General features: G+C 42.5%; 1 protein-coding gene across 3 annotated transcripts in view; it reads left to right on the forward strand.

Annotated features, from left to right (window-relative positions):
- The first annotated feature begins 1058 nt into the window (after nucleotides 1-1058).
- FMNL2 (formin like 2) overlaps nucleotides 1059-27482 on the forward strand; it is a 271583-nt gene continuing 245159 nt past the window's right edge. For all 3 annotated transcript variants that reach the window (XM_054971943.1, XM_054971941.1, XM_054971942.1), the window contains exon 1: nucleotides 1059-1641. In XM_054971943.1, the coding sequence (XP_054827918.1) occupies nucleotides 1525-1641 (117 nt within the window). In that variant the 5' untranslated portion in view covers nucleotides 1059-1524. The remainder of the gene's footprint in view (nucleotides 1642-27482) is intronic.

Consider the following 27482-nt stretch of genomic DNA (forward strand, 5'->3'; position numbering starts at 1 on the left):
CGCAGTTCACCTGCCCCGTGCCGTCCGCATGGCAAGCTGGCTGTCCTAGCACCCGGTGCACTGTGAAGCTGGTGGTGGCAGTGCGGGTGTGCGCTGGGGTGACTGGCTTGCCGCACAGGTGGCTGAGTGCAGGGCTGGGAGGTCCTGCACGTGCAGCAAGCCAGCTGCCCCATCGGCGGGGCAGGGGAGGGCCTCTCAACCCTGCGCTCAGCCTCCCGTGTGGCAAGCTGCGGCAAGCTCCCGGCAGCTGCACCTGGCACCCTCTCTTTGGCAGCGCGGGGGGCAGGCTGCCCCCTGCCCCCCCTCGATCCGGCCCTGGTGCTGAGCCCTTCCTCCCATTCAAAAATGTTTCTCCGAGACAGTAATTGCCTAAACACTAGAATTTATTTATTTATTTATTATTTATTTATATCATATTTGTATTCCACCCTCCTAACAAGTGGGCTCAGGGTGGATAACAACCTTAAAATCATTTAAAGACGTTCCATATTAAAACATTAAAACATCATCTAAAAATAGCAGCACTCTTTGTCCCGCGGCAACAATACAGCTATTAACAAACAATACTGTAGTACAACTAGATATAGCAGCACAGTAACAACAGCAGCTGAAAAACAAACAGGGGTGGGCAGCTTTCAGAGGGAGGGGGGTAGAATGCATATCTAATTTCATGTCCTTCAAAATGTGGTTTCTGAATCGTTCGGAAATTTGCGTGCGCTCGAAACTTCTTACTTAAAAGTGACCTGAGCGGCAGGGCATGCCGCAGGACCTCTCGGAAGGGGCAGGCTCCGTTAACGGGGGAGCCCCTTGCTCACTGAGGCACGCCCCTTCTCTCTCTCTCGACACTGTAACTCAGGAGTTTCCAAGGTTTTTTTAACCTTTATTTTCTCCCCCTGTAGCGCTTCTTGCGTTGATGAGGGGAACGGGGAGGGACTACGATTCCCAGCTTTCCCCGGGCCTCGGGGGCGGGGAGCCGTTCCGTAGGAGGTGGCTGCGGAAAGGGGGCTTTGTGCTGTGGTGTGTGTATGTCTGGCTGGCTCAGCGGCGGCTGGCGCGGCTGCTGTTCTGCGGATCGCGCTTTGTGGGCGCTGCGCGCGGCGGAGACCGACCCGGCGCCGGCTGCATCCCCGAGGCGACAGCGGCGGACTGCTCATCCCACATCATGCTTCTCCCCGCCAGGAGTGGAAAGTGTGCAACATGCAGCAGCTAAGAGCCCGCGTCCCCCGAAAGCGAGCCCGATTGTGTTGGGGAGGAGGAGGAAGAAAAGGGAGAGCATGAAGGTGGAAGGCGACCGTTTCCACGGCCAGTGCTAGAGGGAGACATAGATCTCTGCATCCCCCGTGGCTCCGCTTTGCGCTTTCGGAGGGGTCGGTGGGAGAGAGGAGATCGTCAGGGGGTGGCCGAGGGACGGAATAACGGAGCGGGCGACCCTCGCGGAGCGCCGGTCGCTTTTGAGCCGAGCCGACTGAGAGAGAGGGGTGGACGGATCTCCCCGCCCCCCTTCCCCGAGGAAGGGCCACCGCCATGGGCAACGCGGGGAGCATGGACTCTCAGCAGACGGACTTCAGGGCGCACAATATGCCGCTCAAGCTGCCGATGCCCGAGCCCGGGGAGCTGGAGGAGAGATTCGCCGTGGTCTTGGTGAGTGGCGAGCGCCGTGCGGTTCCCCATCCCGGCCGAGCGCGCCTCAGACACAGAAAAAGGAGACGGGGGGCTCGCTTAGTTGCCGCCGCCGCCGCCTCCCCCGCCTCGAAAGGGGATACGAGAGAGGACGGCGGCGGGGACAATAAGGACCCGCTCGCTTCGCTGTGGCTTCCAGAAAGGGAGCCGGGCGCCTGCGGCTCGGAGTTGGGAGAAGGCAGCCCAACTGCCTGTGGAGCAGCTGATCCATTGTTTGAAGGGAATGGGGCAAGTGGCTCGCTCGGCTGCGAGTGCGTGCGGGGAGGTTGGCTCTCGCCGCTCCTGTGCGAGTGGTGTGAAAAGGGGGAGGGCAAGTGAATGGGGTTCGCTTGCTCTGCAGGACACCCCCCCCCCTTTAAAAAGCGTTTGGTTCTTCTCGCCGGGAAAAGCAAAAGATGCGGCTGCTTTGCAGATTGTGTGAGATTCAGGCGCCGGTTAAAGTTATTACAGGGCGAGCGGCCATTCGGTCCCGACTGACCTCTTCTGAGGAGAGCTCTGCATCTCCTTTGCAAGGGGAGGGAAAGAAAAGAAACCAGTCGGAGGGTCGGGAAAGCGAAACGACAGCAGCAACAATATACAGCCCTCGAAGCGAAAGAGATACAGAGGGCAGACTTGGCAAACCGGCGCGTTTTGTTGTTTAAAAGTGGGTGCGGGGGCAAGTTAAATGTATAGTCTCTTCAAGGGTTTCAGTTTTTTTATTGGCTTCGTACAATGGGAGGCATTTCAAGGTCGGCTCCTTTTCCTTTTATATATATATATAATTCAATAAAACCTGCCTCAGGGCAGCTGTGTCCACAATTTTCACAGCAATCCGCAAAGCTTAGTTTCCTTGAGATGAAGAGGGCGTGGCGAGTCCCTTTTTGCCTCAGAGAGGCTTTGGGACTTTTAACTCTGCTTTCACCTAATGGAGTCTCCAGAAGCCAAAGTCGTCCACTCCTTCAGTTGAAATAAAAGCCGATCAATAGATGGTGCAAATTAAATCTGTAGAAGTCTGTCATTTGACCCATCTCTCCCCCCTCCCTCCACATATTTGATCCTAAACAGTTTTTATGCAATGACTTTACTTTTGGCTGCCATTGTTCTCCATGTGTGTGTATGTTCCTGGAACTCAGTATTTCCTATAACTACTAATTAGTGCTAATATCTAGGTCCACTGCATGTACATTTTACCTTTGACATGGCAAATAGTACAAACAATGCCCTTGAAAAGTTAGAGGCATGCATGCATACAAAGCAGGAGCAGCATGTGAGCTGTTAAAAGAAACAAGTGGTTGCATTATATGCTAAATAGGCAGGTAGTTTTGCAGCAACTGGAAGGTTCTGTTAAATTGCTTTAGGAGGTTGCCCATTTTTGAATAAAAAAGTGCTGTGTGAGATGCTTTTCAGAGACTTCATTGCTGTCAGCAGTACCTCAGTAATTCCCGTTTCTCTGCATTGTGTAATGTATTATCGAAGTCAGCTGTCTTTCTAGCAGTTCAAATCTTTGTATTCTCCTCACTTTTTAATTTTTCTAATTGCACCCTGTAAGATAGGGCCTTAAGTAATAAAATGTGCAACCAAAGTTATTTGTTTAAGGGGAAAGCATAACTTGTGTTATACCCCATGTTTGACTTGCTTGAAATAACTTTTTGTTTCCTTTTAAAATGACATTTTCCCCACCATACTTAGCCACTTCTATTTTAAAAGTCTCTGTTTACAGCATGGATGTGTAGATGGATTCACATATATATTCCTGGAGCAGTCAAAGAAGTTATGAAGAAGAGGGGCTGCTCTGTGATCTACTCCTGAAGGAGTCTTTCATACCTTGGGAAGGGGGGACCCCACAATGATAAGAGCACGGGTATAAACTTTCCATCTATTTGATTCTTTCCTGAGATACGTTTATATGTCAGGTGAGCAATGCATCTGCTGCAAAGTTAGATGCTGCTTGTGATTTGTGAATTATATAAATGTACTATTAGGAAGGACTATATGGATGGAAATCTTTACATCTATGTTAATTGCCATGGGAGCAGTCATGGTAGGTGTCAACAATAAGTCTGTGTAAAGAAGGCCTAACCTGAATCTGCTCATTTGAGAAGGTTACATTTTCTTCACGTTCTTGGAAGTTTGTAGGTAGCTCAGTCACTGTATGGTAATAGATTCTAAATAATAGAATGCTCACCAGCATTTATGGACTGTAAGAGAGATGGTTAACTGGATTCCTGGTAACATGTTTGTTCATAATAGCATCTAGTATCTACAGGATGGAGGAGCCCTCTCTGTGAGCACTTCCTACCCCTGTGTCCAGGTAAGCCTCAGAGAAGTGAAGTCATCCAGGGGGCAAGAAATAGATTTGTTTCAGGTCAGGGCTGGACTCTGGAGGTGTCTAGTCCCAGTTCTAAATAGATTAATGGTGGGGTGTTAACCCACAAATCATCTGTACAGTTTCTATAATGCATTCATTTTGGTTGTTTTTTTATTTTATTATTTCCCTGTTGCATCTGCCTATGGAAAGATCATAGTTGCCTTTTTGAAACATGCTTGAAAATCACTTTCTCAGGACAGCTTTCAAGAATACCAGAGTCGGAGAGTAGGCACAATGTGTACTTTTTTCTGTACACTTTTACTTTGGATGATATTTAGGGTTAGTTGAGATATTAATTTAGTGTTAAAAGCAAGGGAGTTGATTGCTAAACCAGAATTGCATGTGTTTGAGTTGAAGGTAGGTATTTTTAAAGAGAGAATATTTTGCTAGGGATAAGAGTTCTAGGTTGTGTGAACAGCAAGGGATTAAGCTACTTGACTTCTGAAGTATCTCCATAATACTTTTCCACCTTTCTCTGAATATGTACTTAAGGTTATAAACTGGCATGAATATAAGATATATGAGTCACTGTATTCAGTCTGTACATTAATTATGACATCATGTAAAATTCAATCTTAATAGAGTGCTTAAATAATAGAACTATCTTCTGTGATGTAATAAGTCTTGGTGGGTGGCTGTTTATGTTCATTTTTAAATTACTGCCAATTGACTTGGTCAGTTTGTCATGTGAATAAGCCTGTTAGTTGAAGAGCTTGCATTGGTTCACTAACAGCACAATCATAAACAGAGTTATTCCTTTCGTAGCCCATTGATTTAGCATTACAGTGCACATTTAATGGGAAATACCCTAGGGATGCACCTGTGACCAGTCTTACACTTCACTTCCCCAGCATACATATTCAGTTTCCCCATGCTTATGCTAGCTATTTTTCATGCCTCTAAAGTGGTTCTTCTTTATAACCATCCATGTCCAGGACCAGAATGGTAATGCTGTAGAATCTGCATACATGACCAATCATCATAGGAATTGATTTGTGTGCAAACATCCCATAGCATTGCTTTGAATAAAGGGGGAGGATATTGAGTGCAGAGGATTTCTATGTAGAACTGGTTGCTGTATCAGGCCATATTTACATAGAATTAGAAGACTGGTTATGACATAGAATCGGGGCTCATTTTAAGGGGGAACATGCAGGAATGCACTTTCGGTAGTTCTCCAAAAAGGTCACATGTCAGTTGGCCCCGCCCACCTGATTTTTGGCCATTTTGGGCCCGTTTCGCCCAATTCGGGCCCAAAATGACCAGGATCAGGCCTGAAACGGCCAGGATTGGGCCTCTGATGGATGGTGGATCACTCTCCCACTCAGCAGCAGCCCAATCCTGACCATTTTGGGCTCCTTTTCGGCCATTTTCAGCTCCTTTTTGCCATTTTGGGCCCAATTTCGCCCCTGAATGGCCAGGATTGGGTCCAAAACAGCTAGGATAGGTGATGTCAGGGTGTGGGGCATATGCAAATCATTTATGCTAATGACACACTTCCGGTGATGGCAAGGGGCGTGGCATATGCAAGTGAGTTGTGCTAATAAGTTATGCGAATGAGTTCCTGCAGCTCTTTTTCTACGAAATGACCCCTGCATAGAATTGGTAACCAGGCTGTGAAAATTGATGACATTTTGACGACATTTTGAAAATTGTCTCTTAAGATATTCATTGTAATATCATGTAAAACCCTTACTCAGTACAGTGCTTGAATAATAGAACTATTTTAAATTGTGAGCTATTTTCTCTCTGCTTGTGGTGGATGCCAGCCTCTCAGTCCCCTGTATTTTGTGTGTGTGTGTGTGTGTTGCGCACGTGTGCACACACACACACGCACGCACGCGCACACACACACACACACACACGCGCACACACACTGTGTCCTAAGAATAGTGGTTCATTGGGAAATTGGGTAGACTACGCTTTCCTGAGTCTATCATGGGAAGGAAGGCAGCATGACATAGACTGATCCCATCAGATTTCGGAAGCTGAGCAGGGTCAGTACTTGGATCAGCAACCACCAAGGAAGACTCTGCGGAGGGAGGCAATGGCAAACCGCCTCTGTTTCTAATTTGCCTTGAAAGCCTCTTACTGGAGTTGCCATAAGTTAGTTTGATATGTCGCTTGAATTAAGGTGCATATTTTCTTGTTAAATTGATTGGGTTGAACTTGTTCTGTGTCGGGACAGCTGAATTTTCCCCACAGAACTCTGTCACAGCTCAAGAGCCAGGGTACATGGTTTTAGAATGCTGAATAACCATGAAGCGATCCAGTTGTTTCTGTGTTCCACATGTGTTCTTCCTGAAAGTAGCAGAACTTCCAAAGGAAAAAAAATTAGCAAATAGTGCCATTACTTTTTAATGTCATATTCAGATGCTTTTATTTGTATTTGACCATATGTTGGCAGGAAACCTAAGAAAACTTTCCTGCTTGATTAAATAAAATTGGGCTTATTTCTGAACAGATTTGCTTAGGAGTGACCTCACTGTGTACCAGTTTTACCATGAGTATAACTTTGGGGTTTATTGTTTTCTTTCTTTAGCCCTGTCATGTTTTTTTTTCTAGTGTGGCATATTATGGTCAAAGAGACTGAAAATTGCGATTATTAAAGAGCCATTACAAACATGTTGAGCACACAGAGGGCTCAGAAAGTTTGAGCCAGGGTTACCAAAGCCTTGCTCTCAGAACCCGTTTTGAGTGCCTGGCCCCAGAATATGGAGTAAGGTTATGAGGAACACAGAGCCTTTGAGACTGAGCAGAGATCATTTTTGTCACCACTGAAAACAGAAACGGTACCACTAAACATCTGGGATTAGAGCTTTGAGGAGAGAGATGTGCCTTTATGGTATGCTTGATTTTTAAATTTAGAAATGAATAATTGAGATGTATACCTATGGAACGTGCAATAAAAGAATCTTCTTTTCTGCAGAGGAGGCCTTAGTTATACCTGTTTCATTGATATCAATTTGGTTTACACAGGGCTGGGCCTGTCCCTGTACGTTCCCCGGAGATCGCTCCGATCAGCGAATAAATATTTACTTGTGGTCACCGGCCCTAAGGAAGCCCGCCTCACTTCAACCAGGGCCAGGGCCTTTTCAGTCCTGGCCCCAGCCTGTTGGAACGCTCTGTCAATGGAAACCCGGGCCCAGCGGGACATATTATCGTTCCGCCGGGCCTGTAAGACAGAGCTGTTCCGCCAGGCGTTTGGTGATTGAAGGGGGCGGTGCTATGTTGGCCTCCCACCTTTGGGGAGGGGAAGGTTCTCCCCAACACTGCACCTTGTTAATTTGTTTTATTATTTGTATATTGATTTTAGTTTTTGTTTTTATCGATTTTAACTGTTCACCGCCCAGAGCCCCTGGGGATGGGCGGTATATAAATTGAATAAATAAATAAATAAATAAAAATGGTCAGGAAGCAAACCTGGCTGAATGGCCCCTGTGGCAGTACAAGCCAGGAGCCACTTGGCTCAGACCTGGCCAGCAACACCAATAGTAAGTTGGTTGTTGTGGGTTTTCCGGGCTGTATTGCCGTGGTCTTGGCAAGACCACGGCAATACAGCCCGGAAAACCCACAACAACCATCGTTCTCCGGCCGTGAAAGCCTTCGACAATACACCAATAGTAAGCATCAATGGTTAAATAGCCAATCTGCACCTGGGCATACTCTCTAAAATGAAACAGTATTTCTGTCCCATTAAGTGTGTTCCACGTCTCAGAATGGTGAACAGCTTGGGACCCAGCAGATTAAACTAAAGGGACTGATGCAGATTCCCTTTTTCTCTCCCGGGTTATATTTATAGTGCCGTTCCTTCAAAGCAACTCAGGGTAGCATTCTCCCCCTCCCCCATTTTATTCTCATGTCAACTCTGTGAGGTAAAATTTGGCTGAGAGAGATTGACTTAGGGCCTAAGTCACTGTTTTCAGGGCAGAGTAGAAATTTGAACCCAAATCTCCCATGTCCTAGTCTCTCTTACCAGTGTCCCACACTAGCTCTTTCTGACACAGTTAATGGGACTGAAATCAGTGAGATCGTATGAGCTCAGTTGGTTTCATTGAGACAAGTATGGCTGAAGGCTGCTTTGATCTTTTAATTTACCATACATATTAAATATGTGAGTAGTCAATGGCTTGGGGAAAGTCCTACACAAGTATATCTATTCTGCCTGAAGAGCTTCTTTAGAGTAGGACAAATACCCTGCCATCCATGTGTATAATGATTCTCAAAAATGTATGCATCTGAAGTCTCACTGTGTACACAAGGCCAAGCTACAAGTGACGAATGGCACTTGAACTGCAAGTGAACAGACTCACGTGTGTTCCTCCCTGTTCACTTGTAGCATTGACCAGTTTCCCCCCGCTTCTACTCGTCTTTGTATATTTGGAAGATTAGAGTTGGGGAAAGGTAATGTCTGAAGGAGCCCTCGTTTTCTCTGGATTGTGCTCAAAAAAGTTTGGACAGAGACTAAAGGCAGAAACTCCAGTGATTCCAGCAGGGTGGTCTCTTTTATAGTGTGTTCATGTTTACAGAAGAGGCATGGCCATGAGGAGGGGGCTAGGGCAGAGTCTACAGAAAGGTCTGAAATCTGATGAGCTGTTGCTGACATAATTTAGTCATTTGCTCACATGTTTGTGGTGATACTAACATGAAACATCTTACTCTTAAAATGTACCATTACATTGTGCAAATGACCATCCTTCAGAGGGACCACAGAACAATACATTGTTGAAAAAGGAAATAGAATATAATGATGTCTGGTATTCATTATTTTAAACTGCATGCAAGATCTCCTCATTCTTTTCTGTGCCATTTCACAGTATGCATATGTGTGGATACTAAGTTAGTATTTGTGCTTGTGAAAAACTTGAAAACCCTTCTCCACAGTACAGTCAGTCTGCTTGCAGATGTCGAATTTGCTGAACCATTCCAGGTCTGGGAAACTCAGATATGTAAAAATGCCTCCATTAAATTCAGTGGAGGCTGCATATTACCTCAACACATTCCTTTTCATGTACTGCTCAGGAGTTGTGGGAGCTCTGTGGGCCAGGCACCATTTTGCTGCACCCAGCGCCACCAAGGCTGCTGTTGGGGAGTGAGAAGCGCAGATTGCATTCACCTGGCCTACAGACACCATTGATCGAAATCCTCCTTATACTGCTATCTGATGATCTCAAAGGGTCAGTCTTATGATGGTGCATGCTGTATTGTTTCAAGGCCTGCTGCTGGACTCCTTCAGTCTGAGCATCTTGTGAAGAGAAAGAAGCTGTTAGATTGCCCCTTAGATTCCAGGCTCCTTCCTTCCAAGGAGTTCTCTGAGCAGAAGCTGGTGAGGTGGATAGTAATTAACTGGTCACTTCCAAGCAGAGGAAGGCCTAAGGCATACGCTTCTCTACAAGAGTATTTGAGCCCTTAGTGAGCATCAGGTGGTTGCTGGAATGACTCCTTGGGTTATTTGCACTCGAATCGAATCGAATCGCGAATTTGTTGTATGTGGCCATAGGCCTTCACAATCTAAAACCATTCATTAAAAACAGAACAAAAAATACAAGAATACAAATATAGTTACATAGATATAAATGAAATTACTATAAAATGCATTTTGCCTAAAATGTAAACATTAAACAACATTAAAACCAAACGGTTTCTAATCTGTATCAGTTTTTGCACTCTGGGTTGTTTGCATTCTGGCCTAGGATCTACTGGGCAGCCTTAGCCTTGTCTCAGGCACCCACTATACTACTTAGGGACGTCATGTTGGATTACCACTATATGCTCTTCACTGTTTTCTGTATAACTGCCAACATACTTTTTGGCTCATCCACCTCAGGAATTGTGGGTACTATGTGGTAGCGCTGCTGTGCAATGGTTTCTGTGTGGCTAAAGCCATGAATGAATGCACATTGTCACTCCAGCCACCTTTGCACAGGCCCCTTCCTGCATGTTGTCTCCTACATGTTTTTTTCTGCTTGGCTCCTTGGCTTGCTCTGCCATTTCTTGATGTCCCTTGAGCTGCAGGAAGAGTGGCATTGCTTTTGGATTGTGTCTGCCATGCGAACTTTGCTTTGACCCATCATTTTCTGGTTACCTGCAACCTGGTTACCTGCAACAAAACACTGAAGATCCTCCAGCACTTAGATACGGAGTCTGGGTGTCCAGTGGAGTGATTAGGGATTCCCATGTTGTCCTAAATAGATCTAGATCTAGGGTAGGTATTATGAAGAGCAAACCTTCTAAAAGCCTGACTTGTCTTCACTTGTATTTGATATATTTAATTGTCAACCACCAGAATATTAGTAGCAGAGCAACATTCCTGAATTTTTCCTAGAGAAATGGTTCAAGTTCCCCAGTATAAAACTTCTTTTGGGTAGTCAGTGTGAATTAATTATAATTAATGATATAAAAATAAAATGACTCCTCTGTTATACTAAGGTGGTACTCTGTTGTATACATAGTTGGAGACAACCCTATTGAAAACTGTGACCCTTCTGTGTATACATGCTTAGGACATTTGTTGAAGCTTATGTCTTTCATCCATTCTTGTAAGCTTTGCTTTAATAAACAGACTTTAAAACTATTTCTTATTGAAAGTATCAGAAATAAATAGAACTGTTTAGTTGCTGTTAGTGGATCATTGCTGTAAAACAAATGCTAGTGTCTGAAATCTAAGTTATTTTCAAATGGGTAGGCTTGTGGGTGTGATACATGTTTTGGGTAGTGTATTTCCATAACAAATTACTGATTTAATTTATTTGTGCTGTACTGATGAAGGTATGAACCCATTCTGTCAAGCTGCATGTGTCACTTGCTCTTGCCTTCAGGCAGGTCCAACTAGCCTGGAAGAAAGCAATAGGCTTGCTTTTTAAAAGACTCCAATGAAAAAGGATTATTGTGTGCTGTATACATTATCAAGGATGAATCCATACATTGCAAATCATTCCTCTTGGGATATGCATTTTGACAGAACTATAGAATAAAACCTCAAGCGGGAGGAAAAGTTGTTTCATTCAGTCAATGTAGCCAATGTTTAGCTCTGAGGGCCTAAACACAAAGTGCTCAAAACCAAAGGACTGATTCTTTGAACGCTTTATGGTCAGAACTGTTCATAACCCCACCCTGGGTTAACCTAGGCTTGGTTTCCACAGGCAGTAGAATGAGGTGTCAGAGTGCTGAGGTGGTAGAATGGACTATACCACTTCAGACTGCAATTGAGGATTTACATTTTTCCAAATATTCCCACATTAATAATTTTCTGTAACAGGAAAACTAGCATTGCATGTAAAGAACTAAGCTCTTTTACTGTGATTCTTTATTTGCAATAATTTTTTTACAGGGGGTGAATTTCCTATTCCAGTTGTACATTTTTTTTCCAGAATACACAGAGAACACTCCCAACTTTTCCTCTTAGGTCATTGTCACCTGTACATTAGTGTGCAGTGTCCACAAAGTGCAGTGATTTACCACCTACAGCCGTTTTCTTCCTGTAAAGAAAAAAGCACCCCAAGTAAAAACTGAACTGCAGAATATACTGATACAGACTTTGGGGGATAGTTTCACCTCAATCTGTATATTTTAATAAATACCCCATGAGGGTTTTTTTTTCTACGGAAAACATCGATCCAGGGTAGAATTTTGCTATGCATCCCCTCCTGACAACCTGGTGACCTTTCCTGATAATCTGGAGAACATTTATCTCGTCAGAGAGATAGTTTTGGGTAGAAAAGTACTCCGATTATTAATTTCAATAATTAAGTAATTAAAATTATTAATTTTACATGTTTTCCAGTAATGCTTCTGAGTGATGGCAATATTTTTTCATAACATAGGTTTTGTTTTTCCATATTGAAAAAAAAATAGCTTGGCAAAGGAACAGCATTTGTTTGAGTTATTCAGGATGCAGAAAGGGAGAGGTGAATCTACACAAGAAACATCTTTTGTCGTGGAAAAGTGTGTTTTCACACTATTGGTGTTTGAGTACTGTGAAACACAATTATTCCTGCTACCACGAGCATTTTTATTTCTGTGGGAACTTTTCCACCCCAAGATACACCAGAATTTGGCTTGGGGTATACAGTGTGTGTACTTTTTTTTACAGATGTGGTAGAGGTCTTTAAAGCTAATTGTATACTTTTAAAAGATCATGATGACCTAAATTACAAAGCTGAGTTTATTCTTTCCAAAACAGCAAAGTCCAAGAACACTAATGCAAGCCTGGAGTGGGAGAGGAAAGTAGCAAGACATTTAACTTACACAAATAGAGATTCATATTTAAACTGTAGTTAATATTTAAGACTCCTTGCATTGTTTACTCTGTGAAGGATGTAGTTATTTTAGAAACCATGCAGTGATTTTTGCAACTTTTTTTAAAGAAGGGAAAGGATTTGGCTACAGTTTTGGGCACTAATTAGTTCCCTGTGTTCAGTCTTGTGTTACGAAGCTTTATAATACAGTGGGATTGTGAACAGTGCCAGCAAAACTTCATAAGGTCGTTTGCTCTTGTATTACTCTTCCTCCTTTTCCTTTTTTTAAGCCAGTCCCTTATTCTGTTCCCTAGGAACTGTTTAAACCAATCATTTTGTCCCATGAGATTTCAAGAGCTAACTTTGGGGCCAAGTTGGGTGGGATATCAGAACATCTGTGGTTGGATATCTGACATGCTTCTTTATTTTTGTGAATGGCAGCTGCAGGAGGCTTCAGTTCACATCAGTGTGCCATGTTCCCAACCTGAAGTGGCCCCGTATTTGCCCTGCTGACAGAAATGTGCACTTTTTCCTCAGTGGAGAAATATGAATTATGTGGTATCTCTTGAGTTCTGGAAGATGGCATGAGGAAAAATACAGACAACCTTCTTAGTGCTATTGTCCTGATCAGAATCGGGCTATTTTGTGGCTATTTACCGAAAAGCCTCAGATGCTAACAGAAATCTGTTAGCATCGCATTTCTTTTGACACACATTGTCTTTTGTCAGCGTCTTCATTCTTTAAGTACTAGCCATCATTAATGTCTTGTAACCTTAGGCCACATAGGCAATATTTGCTACGAACCATTTTCATGTTTTCTAAATTTTGAAGTCCATGAGGACTAGAAACATTCTGTCATTTGCAGAGAATCTTTAAAACTCTTGCCGTGCTGATCTAAGCAGAAATAACATGCTTCTGAATTTCAATGGACTTTAAAAAAGTGATGTAACTCTATTTAGGGTGTAAGTGTTAGAATTTGTGCATGCATGTGTGCGTGCACACATACACACAGAATGCATCACTCATCTGGTTGAAATGTCTTTTTTAAAAAAAGAATTTTCCTATTTGCTAGTGCTGCTGCTAGTGACAACTTCTTGTAATTGAACAAGAAAACTTGTGTAATTGAGTATTTTATTGTTATAGTAAATTTTTTATTTAAATTTATTAATATAGATTGCTGCTAATCTGTCTGAATATTTTAGAGATTGCCATTGAGAAGTAGCTTTTTGGACAAGAAGAACATAGTAGGGAACTATATTGTAGCATTTATTATCACTATTACTAGGAAAGTGTTAACCCCAGATCTCTCGCCCCTCCCCCCCCAGCTTCATTTGATAGCATATTCAGCAAATGATACGTGGTTGCTGAAGAAGGTTGCACCAGCTTGTACTGACAGTAGTGGGACAGAGGCAGTATTTGTCTGAATTAAATGTAGGCAAGGGAACATTTCATATTCTTCCAATTCCACATTAAGAAAGTTAACTGATGCTTGTCCTTTGGAGTTCAATTTTTAATTTATATCAATATGATATACATTTCAGTTTCTCCCTTCTTGCATCGCATGCTACGAAAGGTACTCTTAACACTTCCCTTACAGTAAGTAAAAAAATATGGACAGCTCAGTGTTTGATAAGAATATTCTAGTCATTTTGGAAAATTTTGTTTGTCTCTAAGGTACTACTGAGCTCTAGTTTTGTTCTGTTAGTACAACCGTAGCTATCCACCTGGAAGTAGGGATTTTTGTTGTCCAAAGATGCACTCCTAATCCATAAATTATTGTGCTCTCCCTTGCATCCAGACATCCCGTTACCCTGATCTACCACTCCAGCAAACACATCGAACCCACCACTAGGATGGTGCCGATGTTTCTGTAATCTCTTCAAGCAGTAATTGTGGCTGTAAGCTGATGTTAAAAGTGCTATTGGGGAAACAGTTTCTGGAAAATTACTTTCATTTGATAAGAGAATCTTCATTTAGGCTGCAGCTCCATCCAAAATTGATGCTAATGGTTAATAAGACCATTTGGTTGGATTTGCAGTCATTTACTATCAGTAAGAGTGCTTGGAGGCAATTGTCCAAAGAAGGGCTCAGTGCTGACAAATGAACTTGTATGTAACTAATTCTTAAGGCAAAATTAGCTAGATACAGTGGTGGTGGCGGGATCCAATCTGTGTTCTAGCACACAGGTATGCAACCTTTTTGGTCCAAGTGCTGAAAAATTGCACTATCTGTGAAGATGTTGCTGTTCCAGCTGCAAAAAATACAGGGATGGGGGAAACTAGAGTTGTATTTGTTCAGACACATCAGGACTGTGTCAAGCTTCAGTGGTGCTACCAGCAGCTTGGAGGTTGCCATGAGCTGGAGTCTGCATGGCAATGACGGACATTTTCCCTGCCAGTGTCTCAGGGGCTTGCCATGGTTTCTTGGGCCATGAACTGGCCCTGTGTGTTGAATAAAAACAGTCCATTGTACTGCTGCTTGGTACACATGTTAAGCGGTTTCCTAGTAAACAGGATTCGAAAGAGGGGGGCATTTCTAAAGCATAGTGCAGGTGGGTGGATGAGAAGGAGCTGGCCTTTCCCTTCCACTTCCCTTTGCCTCCTGAAGGTGATTTTAAGAAGTTTTTCTCCCATTTGTTTATTTACTTCATTTATGTTCTGCCTTTTTCTCCCTAGTGTGGACCCAAATGAGCTTATGTCAATCGCCTCTCCATTTTATTCTCGCAACAGCTTTGTGAGGTGGCTTAGGCTGAGTGTGTGTGTGGCCAAGGTCATCCAGCAAGGTTTCAGGGTAGAGGGGGCATTTGGGCCTGGAGATCCTAGTCTGACTCTCTAATCACTGCAACAAACTGGCTCTCATGCAGGTATGAAGAGTTCACTCCCCTTTTCTATGCAAGTTGCATTTTAAACCATTCCCCTCCCTATTCTATCCTCTCATCAGAAAGTGAGTTAGGCCTACTGTGACATCTCTTGAATGTGTAAAGTATCATGAAATCACAGCTGACTTATAGTGACCCTGTACAGTTTTCAAGGCAAGAGAAAAAGAAAGATGGTTTGCTATTGACTGCCTCTGTGTAGTGACTAGACATGGGCATGAACCAAAAAAACCCAAACCAGGTGGTTCGAGGTTCATACAGTTTCATGAACCACGAACTTTCACGAACTTGCCCTGGTTCCTGAACCAGTTCGCGTGGTTCGTGAAAACGTCACTTCCGGGGCAGCAGAAGGTCTGCAGAATAGGAGTGTGAGCTTCCGGTTTCCCCCTTTTAAACGCCAGCTGCTTTTCAGCTGATGGGAGGGGAATCCCCATCAGCTGAAAAAAGCTGCCAGCTGTTCTGCTTCCCATGTTTGCAGAAGTTTGCCCCTTTGTTTTCAAAGGGCTGGGCAAAACGCTTGGTTTTTTCCCTCTTTGCAAAGCCTGAAACATGCCTTGGAGGAAGGGAAAAGCAGCTATTTAATCCTTTCCTGGCTTTTAAAGCCAGGAGGAAAGTTCAGTAATGTTACATTGTTGCAATGCTACAATGTTACAATGTTGCTACACTTTCTTGCCTTTGGGGGAAAAGTCTGTGTGCATACCCCAAAGGAGGAAGGGAAAAACAGCCATTTAGCCCTTTCCTGGCTTTTAAAGCCAGCAGGGAATAAGCAAACTTCTGCAAACATGGGAAGCAGAACAGATGCTGAAACACTTTTAAGTTCCAGCTGGCATTTGAAAGCAGCAACACTTTTCTTGCACACAAGAGAACTGTTGCTGCTTTCAAATGCGGTTGCTTTTTTCAGCTCATGGGGGATCCCCCTCCCATCAGCTGAAAAGAGGCTGGGTGCACACTTCTACTGCAGAAAGCTCATCTCCAGTTGTCTAGGAAACTGATTGATTGGCGCTAGGCTGTCTGCAGTGATAAACCAAAGAAACCAGCCTAAAGTTTGTCCCGGTTAGTCAGAAATGGGCTCTGACGAACTGCGGGTTCACAAACTACAAACCGGCAAGATTTGTGATGAATTTTGGTCCATATTTCAGTTTGTGCCCATCTCTAGTAGCGACCCTGGACTTACTTGGTGGTCTCCCATCCAAGTACTAGTCAGGGACAAACCTACTTAGCTTCCGAAATTTGATGAGATCAGGCTAGCTTGGGCTATCCAGGTCAGGGCACCATGACATCTAAGCATGCTTTAAATGAGACTGGGAATTGACTGTCACCTTCTACGTTTTAGAGCAGGCACCGGCAACTTTTTTGGTCAAGTGTCTCAAAACTTTCAGTGTCTACCTGTGAAGATCTTGGTGTGCTGGCAAACAAAAGATGGCGGGCGCAGGGAGGGGAATGAGGCCAGACACACTGGGAGCAAATAGAGCTCCAGTGGCACTGCTGGTATCTTACATGTCTTGCTTGACTGGCCTGGAGTACTTAGGAAAAGAGTCTGGAGTACTGTTGCTTGGCTTGTATACCAGGGGTTGTTGATCCCTGTTATGAAGATTTGGTATCAGAGCCAGTTTTGTGTACAGGTTTGACACTCTGTCTTGTTTGACCCTTCGATAATGTAATAAAATGACAGTTGTTTGCAGTCTTTTAAAAGTGTATTGTTTCAGAATTTTTTAAAAATACTCCAGTTTACATGCCACCCTTCCTCCAGAAGCAGGAAGCTGCATCACCAGATAATTTATATTCCACTCTTTGGGTAAGACAGACAGCAGCTACCTGTGTTCTTTGCTAGAAGTGTGAAAACAGAAGTCTGGGAGGCAGCACGTAAATCAAGAAGGTGTTGCTTGGGACTTCAAATGCTGTGACATCTCTTGTGAGCTGTGCTTGACTCCTGACATGTCAGATCAGTAGACTCCTCGCAGCTGTTGCCCAGATGTGTTGTGGCTGAGCACTGTCATTGTGTTGGTGCTTTGAGGCTCAAGGAAGCTAAAAAAGAGCAGCTGAGTTTGGGGGGAGTATCCAGTCTGTTAGACATGCCCTTTCTTGGTCTCTATCTTTGTATCTGCCTGTGTGAACCCCTGAAGAAGCCTTGGAAGGTCAGCCATGAGAACTCTTTGATAATGTCTGACTTCTTTTTACACACACACCCCTAACGTGACTATGGAACTGACTGACTCTGTATACACTTTCCCATCCTATTAAAGCATTTAAGTAAGTGTTTGCTGTGTGGATGTGTCCAATGAAAAAGAAAAGGCATTTAAACATACGTGGAAGTGTTCTGCTGGATCAGGATCCAAGAGTGATGGCAAATGTATGAAAGAAAAACATCTTTAGATCTCCAGGTCTTGCTTACCAAGTCTAGTGATTACAAACAGATATAATGCATGCTTTACCAAGCTCATGCTGTAGAGGTGTAGCTACAAACGCCAACGTTTTTGGTTTAAGTGTTGCCTCTGCTGCGAGTACTGTCTTGATTTCACCTGATGCCCAGACAGTGGGGAACCAGTGTGTCCTGCAGAACAACAGGAATGTGGATGACAAGAATTGTGTGTGGAAGGTGTCTTCATGCAGATGTGGCATCACTGTCAGTAGACCCAGGAATGCAACACTTTAACTTTATAACCTAATACGTATCAGAGCTGACACAACACATTTCTTTAGTTACTGACCCAACCCCTGTACCCTCCAGCCTCCTCCCGAGATCTGCCAGTAGATAGTGCTTTGATTCCACCTCCAGCTTCCGCCCTACCCCTGCCTAAGAATCTCTTGCCCTGGGCCCAACAGCAGTATTATTGCTTGGTCTGTTAGTCTTTGAGTATGGTCAGCGAAAAGGAATGTACCAGATTCACTCACTCGTTTCTTCTGCAGGACTTCAGGGCAGGGGTAGAGGGATAGATGGTTTGGCAGTTTTGGATAAGAGAAGCAGTTAATGCAGCCGTTACATTGTCAGACAAAGGTTGGAATTCAGGTGACTCTTTGCACCTGCTGGGCATAATTTTCTTCCTTTTCCTCTCTGTATATGTTTTGATAACTAGAGCAATCACTATATTTGTGTAAAGAGCACAGATCATCCAGATTATGATATGCACTTAGATAATCAAGTTTGAGTATTTTTGATGCTGTGTTAATTACAACGTCTTTGAGAAAGAAAGTTTTTATTGTTGTTGACAGCTTCGTTGTATGCATATAACCTTAAAGTGATAAAAAATAATTGACTCATTCAAAGAAATCTTAGAACGGAATCTGAACAGTTTGATAGATACTTGTTTTTTGAACAGGACCCTGAAGTGTTCCTCTTTGAAATTCACTGACCCTCCCTATGTGATCTGTATGTAAAAAGGAATGCTTCCATTGAGATTAAGATTAATCAATCAGTTTTTAGATGTAAAGGTCTCTATGCATAGGAGTACTTGTTAAAGAGAATAGTAAGTTGTTTTCTTTTTTTTTTTGAATAGTTGTTCTGGGCTGCATTGGAAGACATTTCACAAACTACTGTTCCTTTCATATAAAACTTTGTACATCAGTGTACGACTACCACTACTGAGAATCTCTCACCCCAACCACTAGCTCATTACTGTAGCAATAACCCATAGTTTGTCATTATCCGAGACCACTCCTTGTAATTCAGCAACACTGACTAGCCATTTATTCAGCCAGAGTAGTTTATATTTTAGACAAATAATCTATGAGCTATGGGTTGGAAGTTATCTTTGTTGTTCCATGCAGTTGTGTGTGTGTGAAATTTTTTTTTCAAGGTACTCAGCACAGATGTTGGCACTGAAGGCAGTTATTAACTGAGGGGCTGTTTTTGTTTTATTTCAGGCTGTTTGGTGATTACTTTAAGGATATCTCTTTCTCTTCTCTTTTCTTGCAATGATACTTTAATATTTTCAATGTTTGGTTTTTCAATTTTTTAATTTTTGTATACTTTTTTGTAGCATGGGTGTTGTCAGATGAATAATAAATATCAAGAATAAATTTAGAAGAATGTGTACTGATTGAGAGGCTAATTGCCTCTTGGGGCCTGGAGAGGGAAAGGATATCTTTATTCTCACCTTGGAAAAACTGTTTCCATGGCACTCAGTGCAGTGGGGCAATGGCTCTTGACTGGCAACGTTCCACCTCATTTGGAATGGGAAATGTTTCTATGGGGGATGTTAAGGCAAATAGCTTGAAGGTGATAGGCCATTTTCCCCAGAGATTCAAAAGGAATGGGGGAAAACATAGATGCCTGATGATATCTAAGCTGAAATGGAACCTAGGATTGCATATCAATATAAACATACAAGGGCCAGCTGAGAACTAAGAGACTGATGCTGGCTTGAGGAAGAAAGCTGAGTTATAGCCAGGAGCCAGGCATCATGCCTGTGAGCTAGAAGACAGAGCCAAGAATGTTGAGGGGAATCCAGGAGAAAATTGCTCCATGTGGTTTGAAATTTGTTCTGGTTACTCCATGTTAGATTGACCTGGAGCCACTTGGGTTACATCTGAAAGTACTTGCGATTTTTAGAACAAAGTGGTTTTTTTTTCCTTTGTAAGCTTTTAGAGAAAAGCACTCAAGTTTATCTAACAGAGAACTGGGAGACTTTTTAAAAAAGATTTTTTAAAATGTGTAGGTTGAATGCTGACCCAGCATCCAATCACCTGTCCGAGGGGGCTGGAATATAGGAGGGAATGCAGCAGCTGTTCAGTTCAGGGCTGTCTCAGGCAGAGAGTAGACAGTTTTGTGTATGGCTCTGCCTGGTATTCTGGCAGAGTGGTTTAGCTCTACCTCTGGGAGAGGACAGAGTTGTGAGGACTGTCTCTGGTGATGAGAAACCTTCACGGCTCTTAGGAAAAGGGGATGAAATCCTTTGCATGTGAGCAAGGTTCTAACCCGGTGACTAGTCAGTGAAAGCCTGTTTGTACTTGAATACATTAGAGTGGATTAAAATCCACAATCTGAAGACATAACTAATTTAAATTGAATTGCCTCCTTCAGGTTTCTCCTTTGAATGTTGGGACACCCAAGCTGCTGATGTGTCTTTAAAAAACAACCTGTACGTACATAAATCTTCTTTGTTATTTTTTATAAACCTCCTGCTTTAGTGATCTCTGAGCTCTCCTTACCACCAAACTTACCTCACAGCAGAGAACCCAAAGCCTTTATGTTCATTACTGCAACAACATCTAGCAACTGAGGGGAAGGTTTACATTTCAAAACAGATCTAGTTTCCAAGAATTATAAGAGGTTGTATGGGGGTTCCCTTAGCTGGAAGAAAAGGCCTGTCACACTATCGTTTTCTGAAAAATCTCACCTGCTTTTGCAAAATTGGTGGATGTTACAGCTTGGTTTTTATCTTCCCTGTACCTATCCCTTAGCACCAGCCTGAAAATTTATCTACTATTCTTTGTCTTGAAAAAAAACATCCAGTTGTGAACAAGAGACACACATTTGAATGGAGGATATCCAACTCATAAAAAAGTTTGCAAAAAAACAGTCAAGAGAATTGATGGATCCATGCACAAGAGAAAATACTTGCCAAACAAAAGGCTGTTTTGTCACAGCAGTTACCAAGAGTTTCATTTAGGCTAAGCTGGCTAATATTCTGTGAATGTACCTCCAAAGCAACTGGCTTGTAGTTTTGAGTCTGGTAGATGCTAACTGAACATGTTCAGAATCTCGTTTAACATTATGAGCTAAAAAAAACTTCTGGAGGAAATAATGCTCAGGTTGAAATAAAGCTGAGCATTATGGTCTGCACAGTGTTACCAAATAATTATGAATTTTGTCAGCAATGCTACTTAGAACTAGTTAGTTGGATCTTGCAGTAATTTTTGCTGACAGAAGGAGTTTACGGAAGGAACAGGACTTGATTGGAGGAGAGGAGAATTATGTAAACCACCTTGGGTCTTCATTGGGGAGAATGGTGGGATATAAAAGTAAGTAAGTAAATAAGTAAAAATGTCCGGTTCTTGTGCAGAATTGCAATCACAAAAGAGACATAGCTTTGCTTAAGGGGCTTGTCCAAACAGCAGCTTCCCCCTACACAACAGCTTCTCCTGTGGGGAAGCTACACCACTTCTCTCTCCAGAAAGATGAAGCAGTTATCAGATGGGTTTTGGCTAACACCATCGAGGTTGATTGAGGTGAGTCTTTCGTATATAGCAGGGATCCGTGTTGGGACCAGCAAAATCCCTTTGTGGCTTGCAGATACTCCTGCTTCTGCTAATTGGTGCACTTTGGCATCCTAGTTGATTCATGTACATGGCACTTTATGCAAATTTGTCATGATGATCATTCAGGTTTCCTGTCTGCTCAATTCATGATAGCTGCATTAGTCAACAGCTGGGTGTGTTAGCTGTGTAGGATCCAGAAGAAGTCATATGCAGGCCAGAATCTGGGTGGGCCTTGTTAGTGCTTGAGCATGGCCTCCTGCCATAAACAAACAGTAAACTAATTTTTCTTAAAAGGGAGAATATGCACAAGATTTCACATCCAGCAGTTAAGAAAATACCCATGTATTTCAGGTGATTGAAAACTTAAGTTTAATCAAGAAAGCCATTCCAGAGTCTTTTCCTACTAAGGCTGCACCCAGATTTTGGAGTTTTGTCACTGCCTGTCCTGGTGAGCATGTGTGCCAAATGGCACGTCATGGATTTTTACATGATAAGAGAAGGAATGTTGATTTCCGCAGATGAATGATACTGAAGCTAATTATTCTGAAATTCTTTTGCTGCAGAATAGAATACCCTACCCACAATGATAATAGGGGGCAGATAATTTAAAAATACATGCATCTAGTTACAAAAGGAGACTGTGACGCCCCGTGCCACCAAAGAACAAGGACTCTGCCACCCAGGTGGACAGGAAGAGGTAGATTCTTGCTCTGAGATTGTTCCAGAGTGATGTGACTGCTCCCCAGTGGGAGAAATGATGGGAGAGAGAAATGCCACACACTGGGAAGGCTGTCCATTTGATAGGTGTGGCCAAGCCAGAACTGAGGCAGGTTAGCATGGGGCATGTCACCAGCAAAAAAGGGATGAGGTAGGGCAGAGGAGAATCCAGGAGAGGTGCCCAAGGAAGGGCAACAAACGCTAGAAGGGAATGAAGAGTCAGAAGGTGGTAAAGCAATTAGCAGAGCTTGATTGGGCTGGATGGCCTTATTATGGTGAGCTTTTAAGGAAGTTGCCATTCACACCCAGGGGTTAGAGGCGCCTCGTTGATCATCCTTATCCTGAAGAGTGAAAGGAGAAGAAAAAGTGGCAGAGTGGCATACTATTGAACAAGCACCTGTGTGTTGCCTATTTGCAATAAAGCCATTATAGGACTGATCTGTTATCTGTTGGTTGGCAGTGGATTTGAGGTACAGTATCTGGGATACTGTATATCTCTGTCAAAGTGTTGCTGCTGCTGCTCTTTCAGCTGAAGTTGGGAAATAATCCTGTTAGGCTCCCTCAAGGTCCTTTGCTGTTCTGAGGTCTCATTTTCCACAGAGCTGCTTCCGAAACAGGAATACCTTAACATTTTTACGTTATTTGAAAGGTGGCAAAAAAAACCCCCAGCATTTAATTTTTTTGGCTAATGTGTATTTCAGAAAGGTTCAAGAGTAGTTCATTCTTGCAAAATGTTCCCCAGGATGCCCTTTTCCCAATCAGTTACTGCCTGTGTTGCTATCTGTTGTGTGGGTGGAGGTTGTTTAGAGTAAAGATTGATATGTCTCCAGAGACTTTTGTTTTAAAGATTTGATGGGCTGGGCAGATTCCCTGTTCACTCCTGTAGGAAGGAGATGAAAAATTAAGGAGTAAGGTCTTTTCGAGGCAACATGCTGATTAAGTCCTTGAACTTCAGTATGTTTGTTCTACCAGCCAGCGTAGTTCAGCTCTTTTGACCTTGTTGGTTTTCTGGTATCTTTCATATCACCATCTGCCATTTCACTTTAGAATTCAGATAGTGCAATCCTAAACAGAGTTATACTTTACTAAGTCCATCAAAGTAAGTGAGCTTAGATGGGTGTAGCTCTGCTTACAATTGCATTGAGAGTTGCCCCTCCCTTTTTTTTTGTAACCATACTGATAATGGATATTTTGTGTTACAAGACATTTTTTTCTTGATCTTAACATTTACAAGTAATTCAAGATTTCTTTTTTTCTTTCCCCTGACTCTCTGGTTGATCTCCTGGCACATGCCTGTCTAAGGCCATATGAGGTGTATGCTCATCTACCTTTGGAGAAATGAATGTATCTTGAAAGAAAAATGGATTTGTTCCAAATGTCTTTCTAGCGCTCAAGTGTAGGTAGGCTGGTAATCACTGCTTAAGACATTGTGAACCAACTGATACACAGGCAGATTTCAAGATCTCTCAGTAAGATAACTTTCACCTATTAGAAAATCAGACAGGGTTGGCTTTTTCCACAAAGGCACTCCAGGATGATTTTGCAATGTCTACAGGTATTCTTTGCCGTAAACATTGACATCATGTTTTCTGTAAGTATATTCTGTATCTGTTTATTTAAGTCTGCATTTCAGAATGGCTTATTGTTATCCTCGCAGTTCTTCATGTGGACACTCTTCATCTGTCCAGGGCAGTATTGTCTGCTCTGACTGGTGCAGTGGCTCTCCAGGTTCTCAGGCATAGATCTCTCACACCAGCCGATCTTTTTAACTGTAGAGGCCAGGGATTGAACCTGGGAACTTGGCATGCAAAGCAAATGGTCTGCCACTAAACCAAGACCGCCTTGCTCAGACCTTTGGGCATCCACTGAGCTCTAGGGCTGGAGTCAGATGACAGATTTTTCACAGCTAGTGATTTGAAAGAGGGATAGCTTGTATACCCAACACCTCTTCTATGTTTGCTAAACAGGGTTTTCAGGTTTTCATATTTTAAAAACCTCTCTGTATAGAAGTAACAATGGAACAGAAGAAATGTGTGTGTGTATACTTTGAGAAGTCTAGTCTTTTCCCAACCGCTTTTACCTATCTTAAAACTGGTTGTCTGCCTTAGAGTTTGATAATTTCCAGATAATTCTTCTCAAACCTTTTTTAGTTTGTTTCTTTATTTGGAAAGATAACCCCAAGTGTATGCATTTGTTATCATTTGCATCATATCCTGTGTATTGAGATACTTTCTCAGACTGACTTCTTTGCTGCATTCAGATATTATGAAAACTTTTGGCTAAACTGTAGTGTGTACAACAGCTCTGGTTTGTTTGTCATATTTATATAACACATTCCAAATTTGTATATAAATCCTGGTTTGTCTGTGTCTTGTCCCTACCTCCAATGTGGATGACATGTTCTTTGAGAAGCTTTGTTGTCTGTGGCCAGGTGGTCAGGTGAAACAGTAGTACTCAGCGAATTGTCGCTTGAGAATTCAGAGATCATAAAACACAGGGCTTTTTTTCTGAGAAAAGAGATGGGGGAACTCTTACCGGGGCAACTCCTGGGAGGAGGTGGCACGCCTCTCACTACATGAGCACGTGCATAGGACGTGCGTTCCAGGGACTGCGCTACCAGGACTGGACTTCCCGGACTGCATGATGACATCACTTCTGGGAAGTGATGTCATCACGCAGGACCGAACCTGGCAGTTTTGAGCCCAATCCTGGCCATTTAGGTCCTGAAATGGCAAGGGTTGGGCCCAAATCAGCCTGGAATGGGCCACTGCTGTGCAGGGAAACCCTCCCCCACCAGGCAGCAGCCTGATATTGGCTGTTTTGGGCCTGATTCGGGCCATTTCAGGGCCTAAATGAGCCCAAAATGGCCAAAACATGCCTGAAACAGCCCATATCAGGCCCAAGTTGGCCTGGAATGGGCTGCTGCCAGGTGGGGGAACCCTCCCCCACTTAGCAGCGGCCTGATCCTGGCCATTTTGGGTCCAATCCTGGCCATTTCAGGCCCCAAATGGGCCCGAAATGGCCAAAACGGGGCCCCAAATGGCTCGGTTCAGACCCGTCAGCCTCTAACAGACTGCTGCTGGGCGGGGGAACCCTCCCCCACCCAACAGCAGTCCGATCCTGGCCATTTCGGGCCTGATACTGCACACGCCCAGCAGCGGCCCAATCCTGGCCATTTCGGGCCCTATTGGGCCCAAAATAACCCAAACAGGCCATTTTAAAAGTACCCCTGAAAAATACCCACCAATCATGTGAGTATTTTTAAGAGGTGCCAGAACGCTGTTCCGGGGTGTTCCGGCTCAAAAAAAGCCCTGATAAAACACCATACTAATGACATGCCATGTACAATACTGTGTCTAGCAAACCCTCATCTGAAATTCCAGTTTAATGCCAACTAACAAAGCAGGGTTTGTTGGGCTGTCTGTGTTCTGATGTCACAATTAACCAAGATTTGGTCAAAGTCACAGTTATAAATGATGGTTTATTGTGACATCTTAATAGCACCAATGTGTTAACGTATCTTGATATAGTGCTTCCATGATGAATGATGTCACAGAGAATGGATGTCAGTGAAAAAAGACTTTGATCAGAGTCAGAAATGGCAGCTTATTTATTTTTAAACTTTATTTCACACTTTCTGAATGGTGAGAAAACCTCCTTTTAATGAGTGCATTTTCAGGCTGCTGTGCAAAACAAAGTGCTTATTAGCTTCATTTGAAAATTTCAGAGGATTCATGCAGCCTAATAAATTTGGGAGAAAAGTGAACTGCCTATTTAGTGTTATTAATATGATATTTTAAGACACTTGAAAAATGGCTGTGGTGTACCAACTATTGAAGATTGGATCTACAAATTGCTGTATATGGCTGAAATGGACAAGATGACAAGAAAACTGAGAGATCTGGACTCAGGGCAGTTCAACACAGACTGGGAGAAGCTGAAACAATACCTGGAGAAGAAATGGGAGGTGGGAGGAAAACTGTGGCAGTTTGAGAACTACTGAAATATAATAAAAGTATAAAAGAGAGGGGTGACTTTACCGGGGGAGGAAGAGAAATGTGAATTTATAAGCAGTTAGATTAATTAATTGATTGAGATATATATAGATATGTAAAGGTCAACTGATAGAGAATAATTAATGATAAGGTTTAAACATGAGGATTGACTAACTAACAATATTTTCTTTCTTTGACAAGATTTATATGCACCAAACTGAATGTATAGAAGAGTTAAATTGATTGAGTATCTGAGGAGTTATATAGAATTACCATAAAAAGTTGAAATGAGTAATATATAGAGAACAAATCAAATTGTTTGATTTAAATGTGGGAAATTTTTATGGTTTATGATATATAGGTTTATATAGAATTATTCAAAACTGGAAAATGGGATAAATTGTTTATCTAAAGACGTATAGTTTGGGTGTATAATAATTAAAGGAGTTAATGATGCACTGCTTAATATAATGGAGAATGTATATCTGTTTTAGACAGAGGAATTTAATAGAAGTAAGGGAAAAGGGACAGAGGGTGGGAAAGCTGTTGGAAGTCAACAAAAGGGGGGGAAAGGGAGGGGGTTAGAAACGAAAAATTAGGGGAAAATTGATTGTAATGTAAAAATAAAAATGTTCTAACCCAATAAAAAATTTTTCAAAAAAAAAAAAGAAAAATGGCTGTGGTTTTGGTGTTCTTTTTTTTATAAATTGAAATTAATTTTACAGTTAATGTGAAAAACTTACATTTATTTCATACTGAACTGTAAATCTGCCACGTTGGTTTGACCTTTTATTTGCTGTTTGCCCATATTAGATACCCAGGAACTGACACAACTCATAACATTTGAAATGATAGGAGAGAGCATGGCATTGATAAACTCATATTGCTTTCATCCTTTTTTATTTTTAGGGGTGGGGCCAAAATGATTGCTATAAGAGATATTAGCCATTGGATGTGTAAACTTTATCTGTTTGTGTAGGCACTGTAGTTGTTTTGCCCTGGTCTGCTTCCATAAAGTCTTTTCTTTCAATTCAGCTCCCAAGCTAAAGGTCTCCTAGATTTTCACAAAGATTTCTAAAGGGTTGTTATAGTCTTCATCCCACTTTGCTGAATTTATTAAACTATTCCAGAGCCAAAGGAGATGCTTTTAAAGAGAACAGCATGGCTTTAGATTTTATAGTTGGGCTGTATGTCCTGTAATGTCCCAAGCCCATTGGTCTTTTAAGGTGAAAATGTCTGTTTTCACTAAAAAGTGCCTGAATCAGTCAATTAATTTATCCCTTCATGATGTCATTTGAAATACAATAGCTTTATAGGGTTGAATTTAAGGTCTGTCAGAAAAAAATTGATCAGTTACCTGACCAAACATTGTCTAAGCGTTAGTTCTAGTAGAACAACAAGATACTTTACTCATAAACAAGCTTGATACAGAT

Source organism: Eublepharis macularius, chromosome 2 (genome assembly GCF_028583425.1).
Source record: "Eublepharis macularius isolate TG4126 chromosome 2, MPM_Emac_v1.0, whole genome shotgun sequence".
Taxonomy (NCBI): domain Eukaryota; kingdom Metazoa; phylum Chordata; class Lepidosauria; order Squamata; family Eublepharidae; genus Eublepharis; species Eublepharis macularius.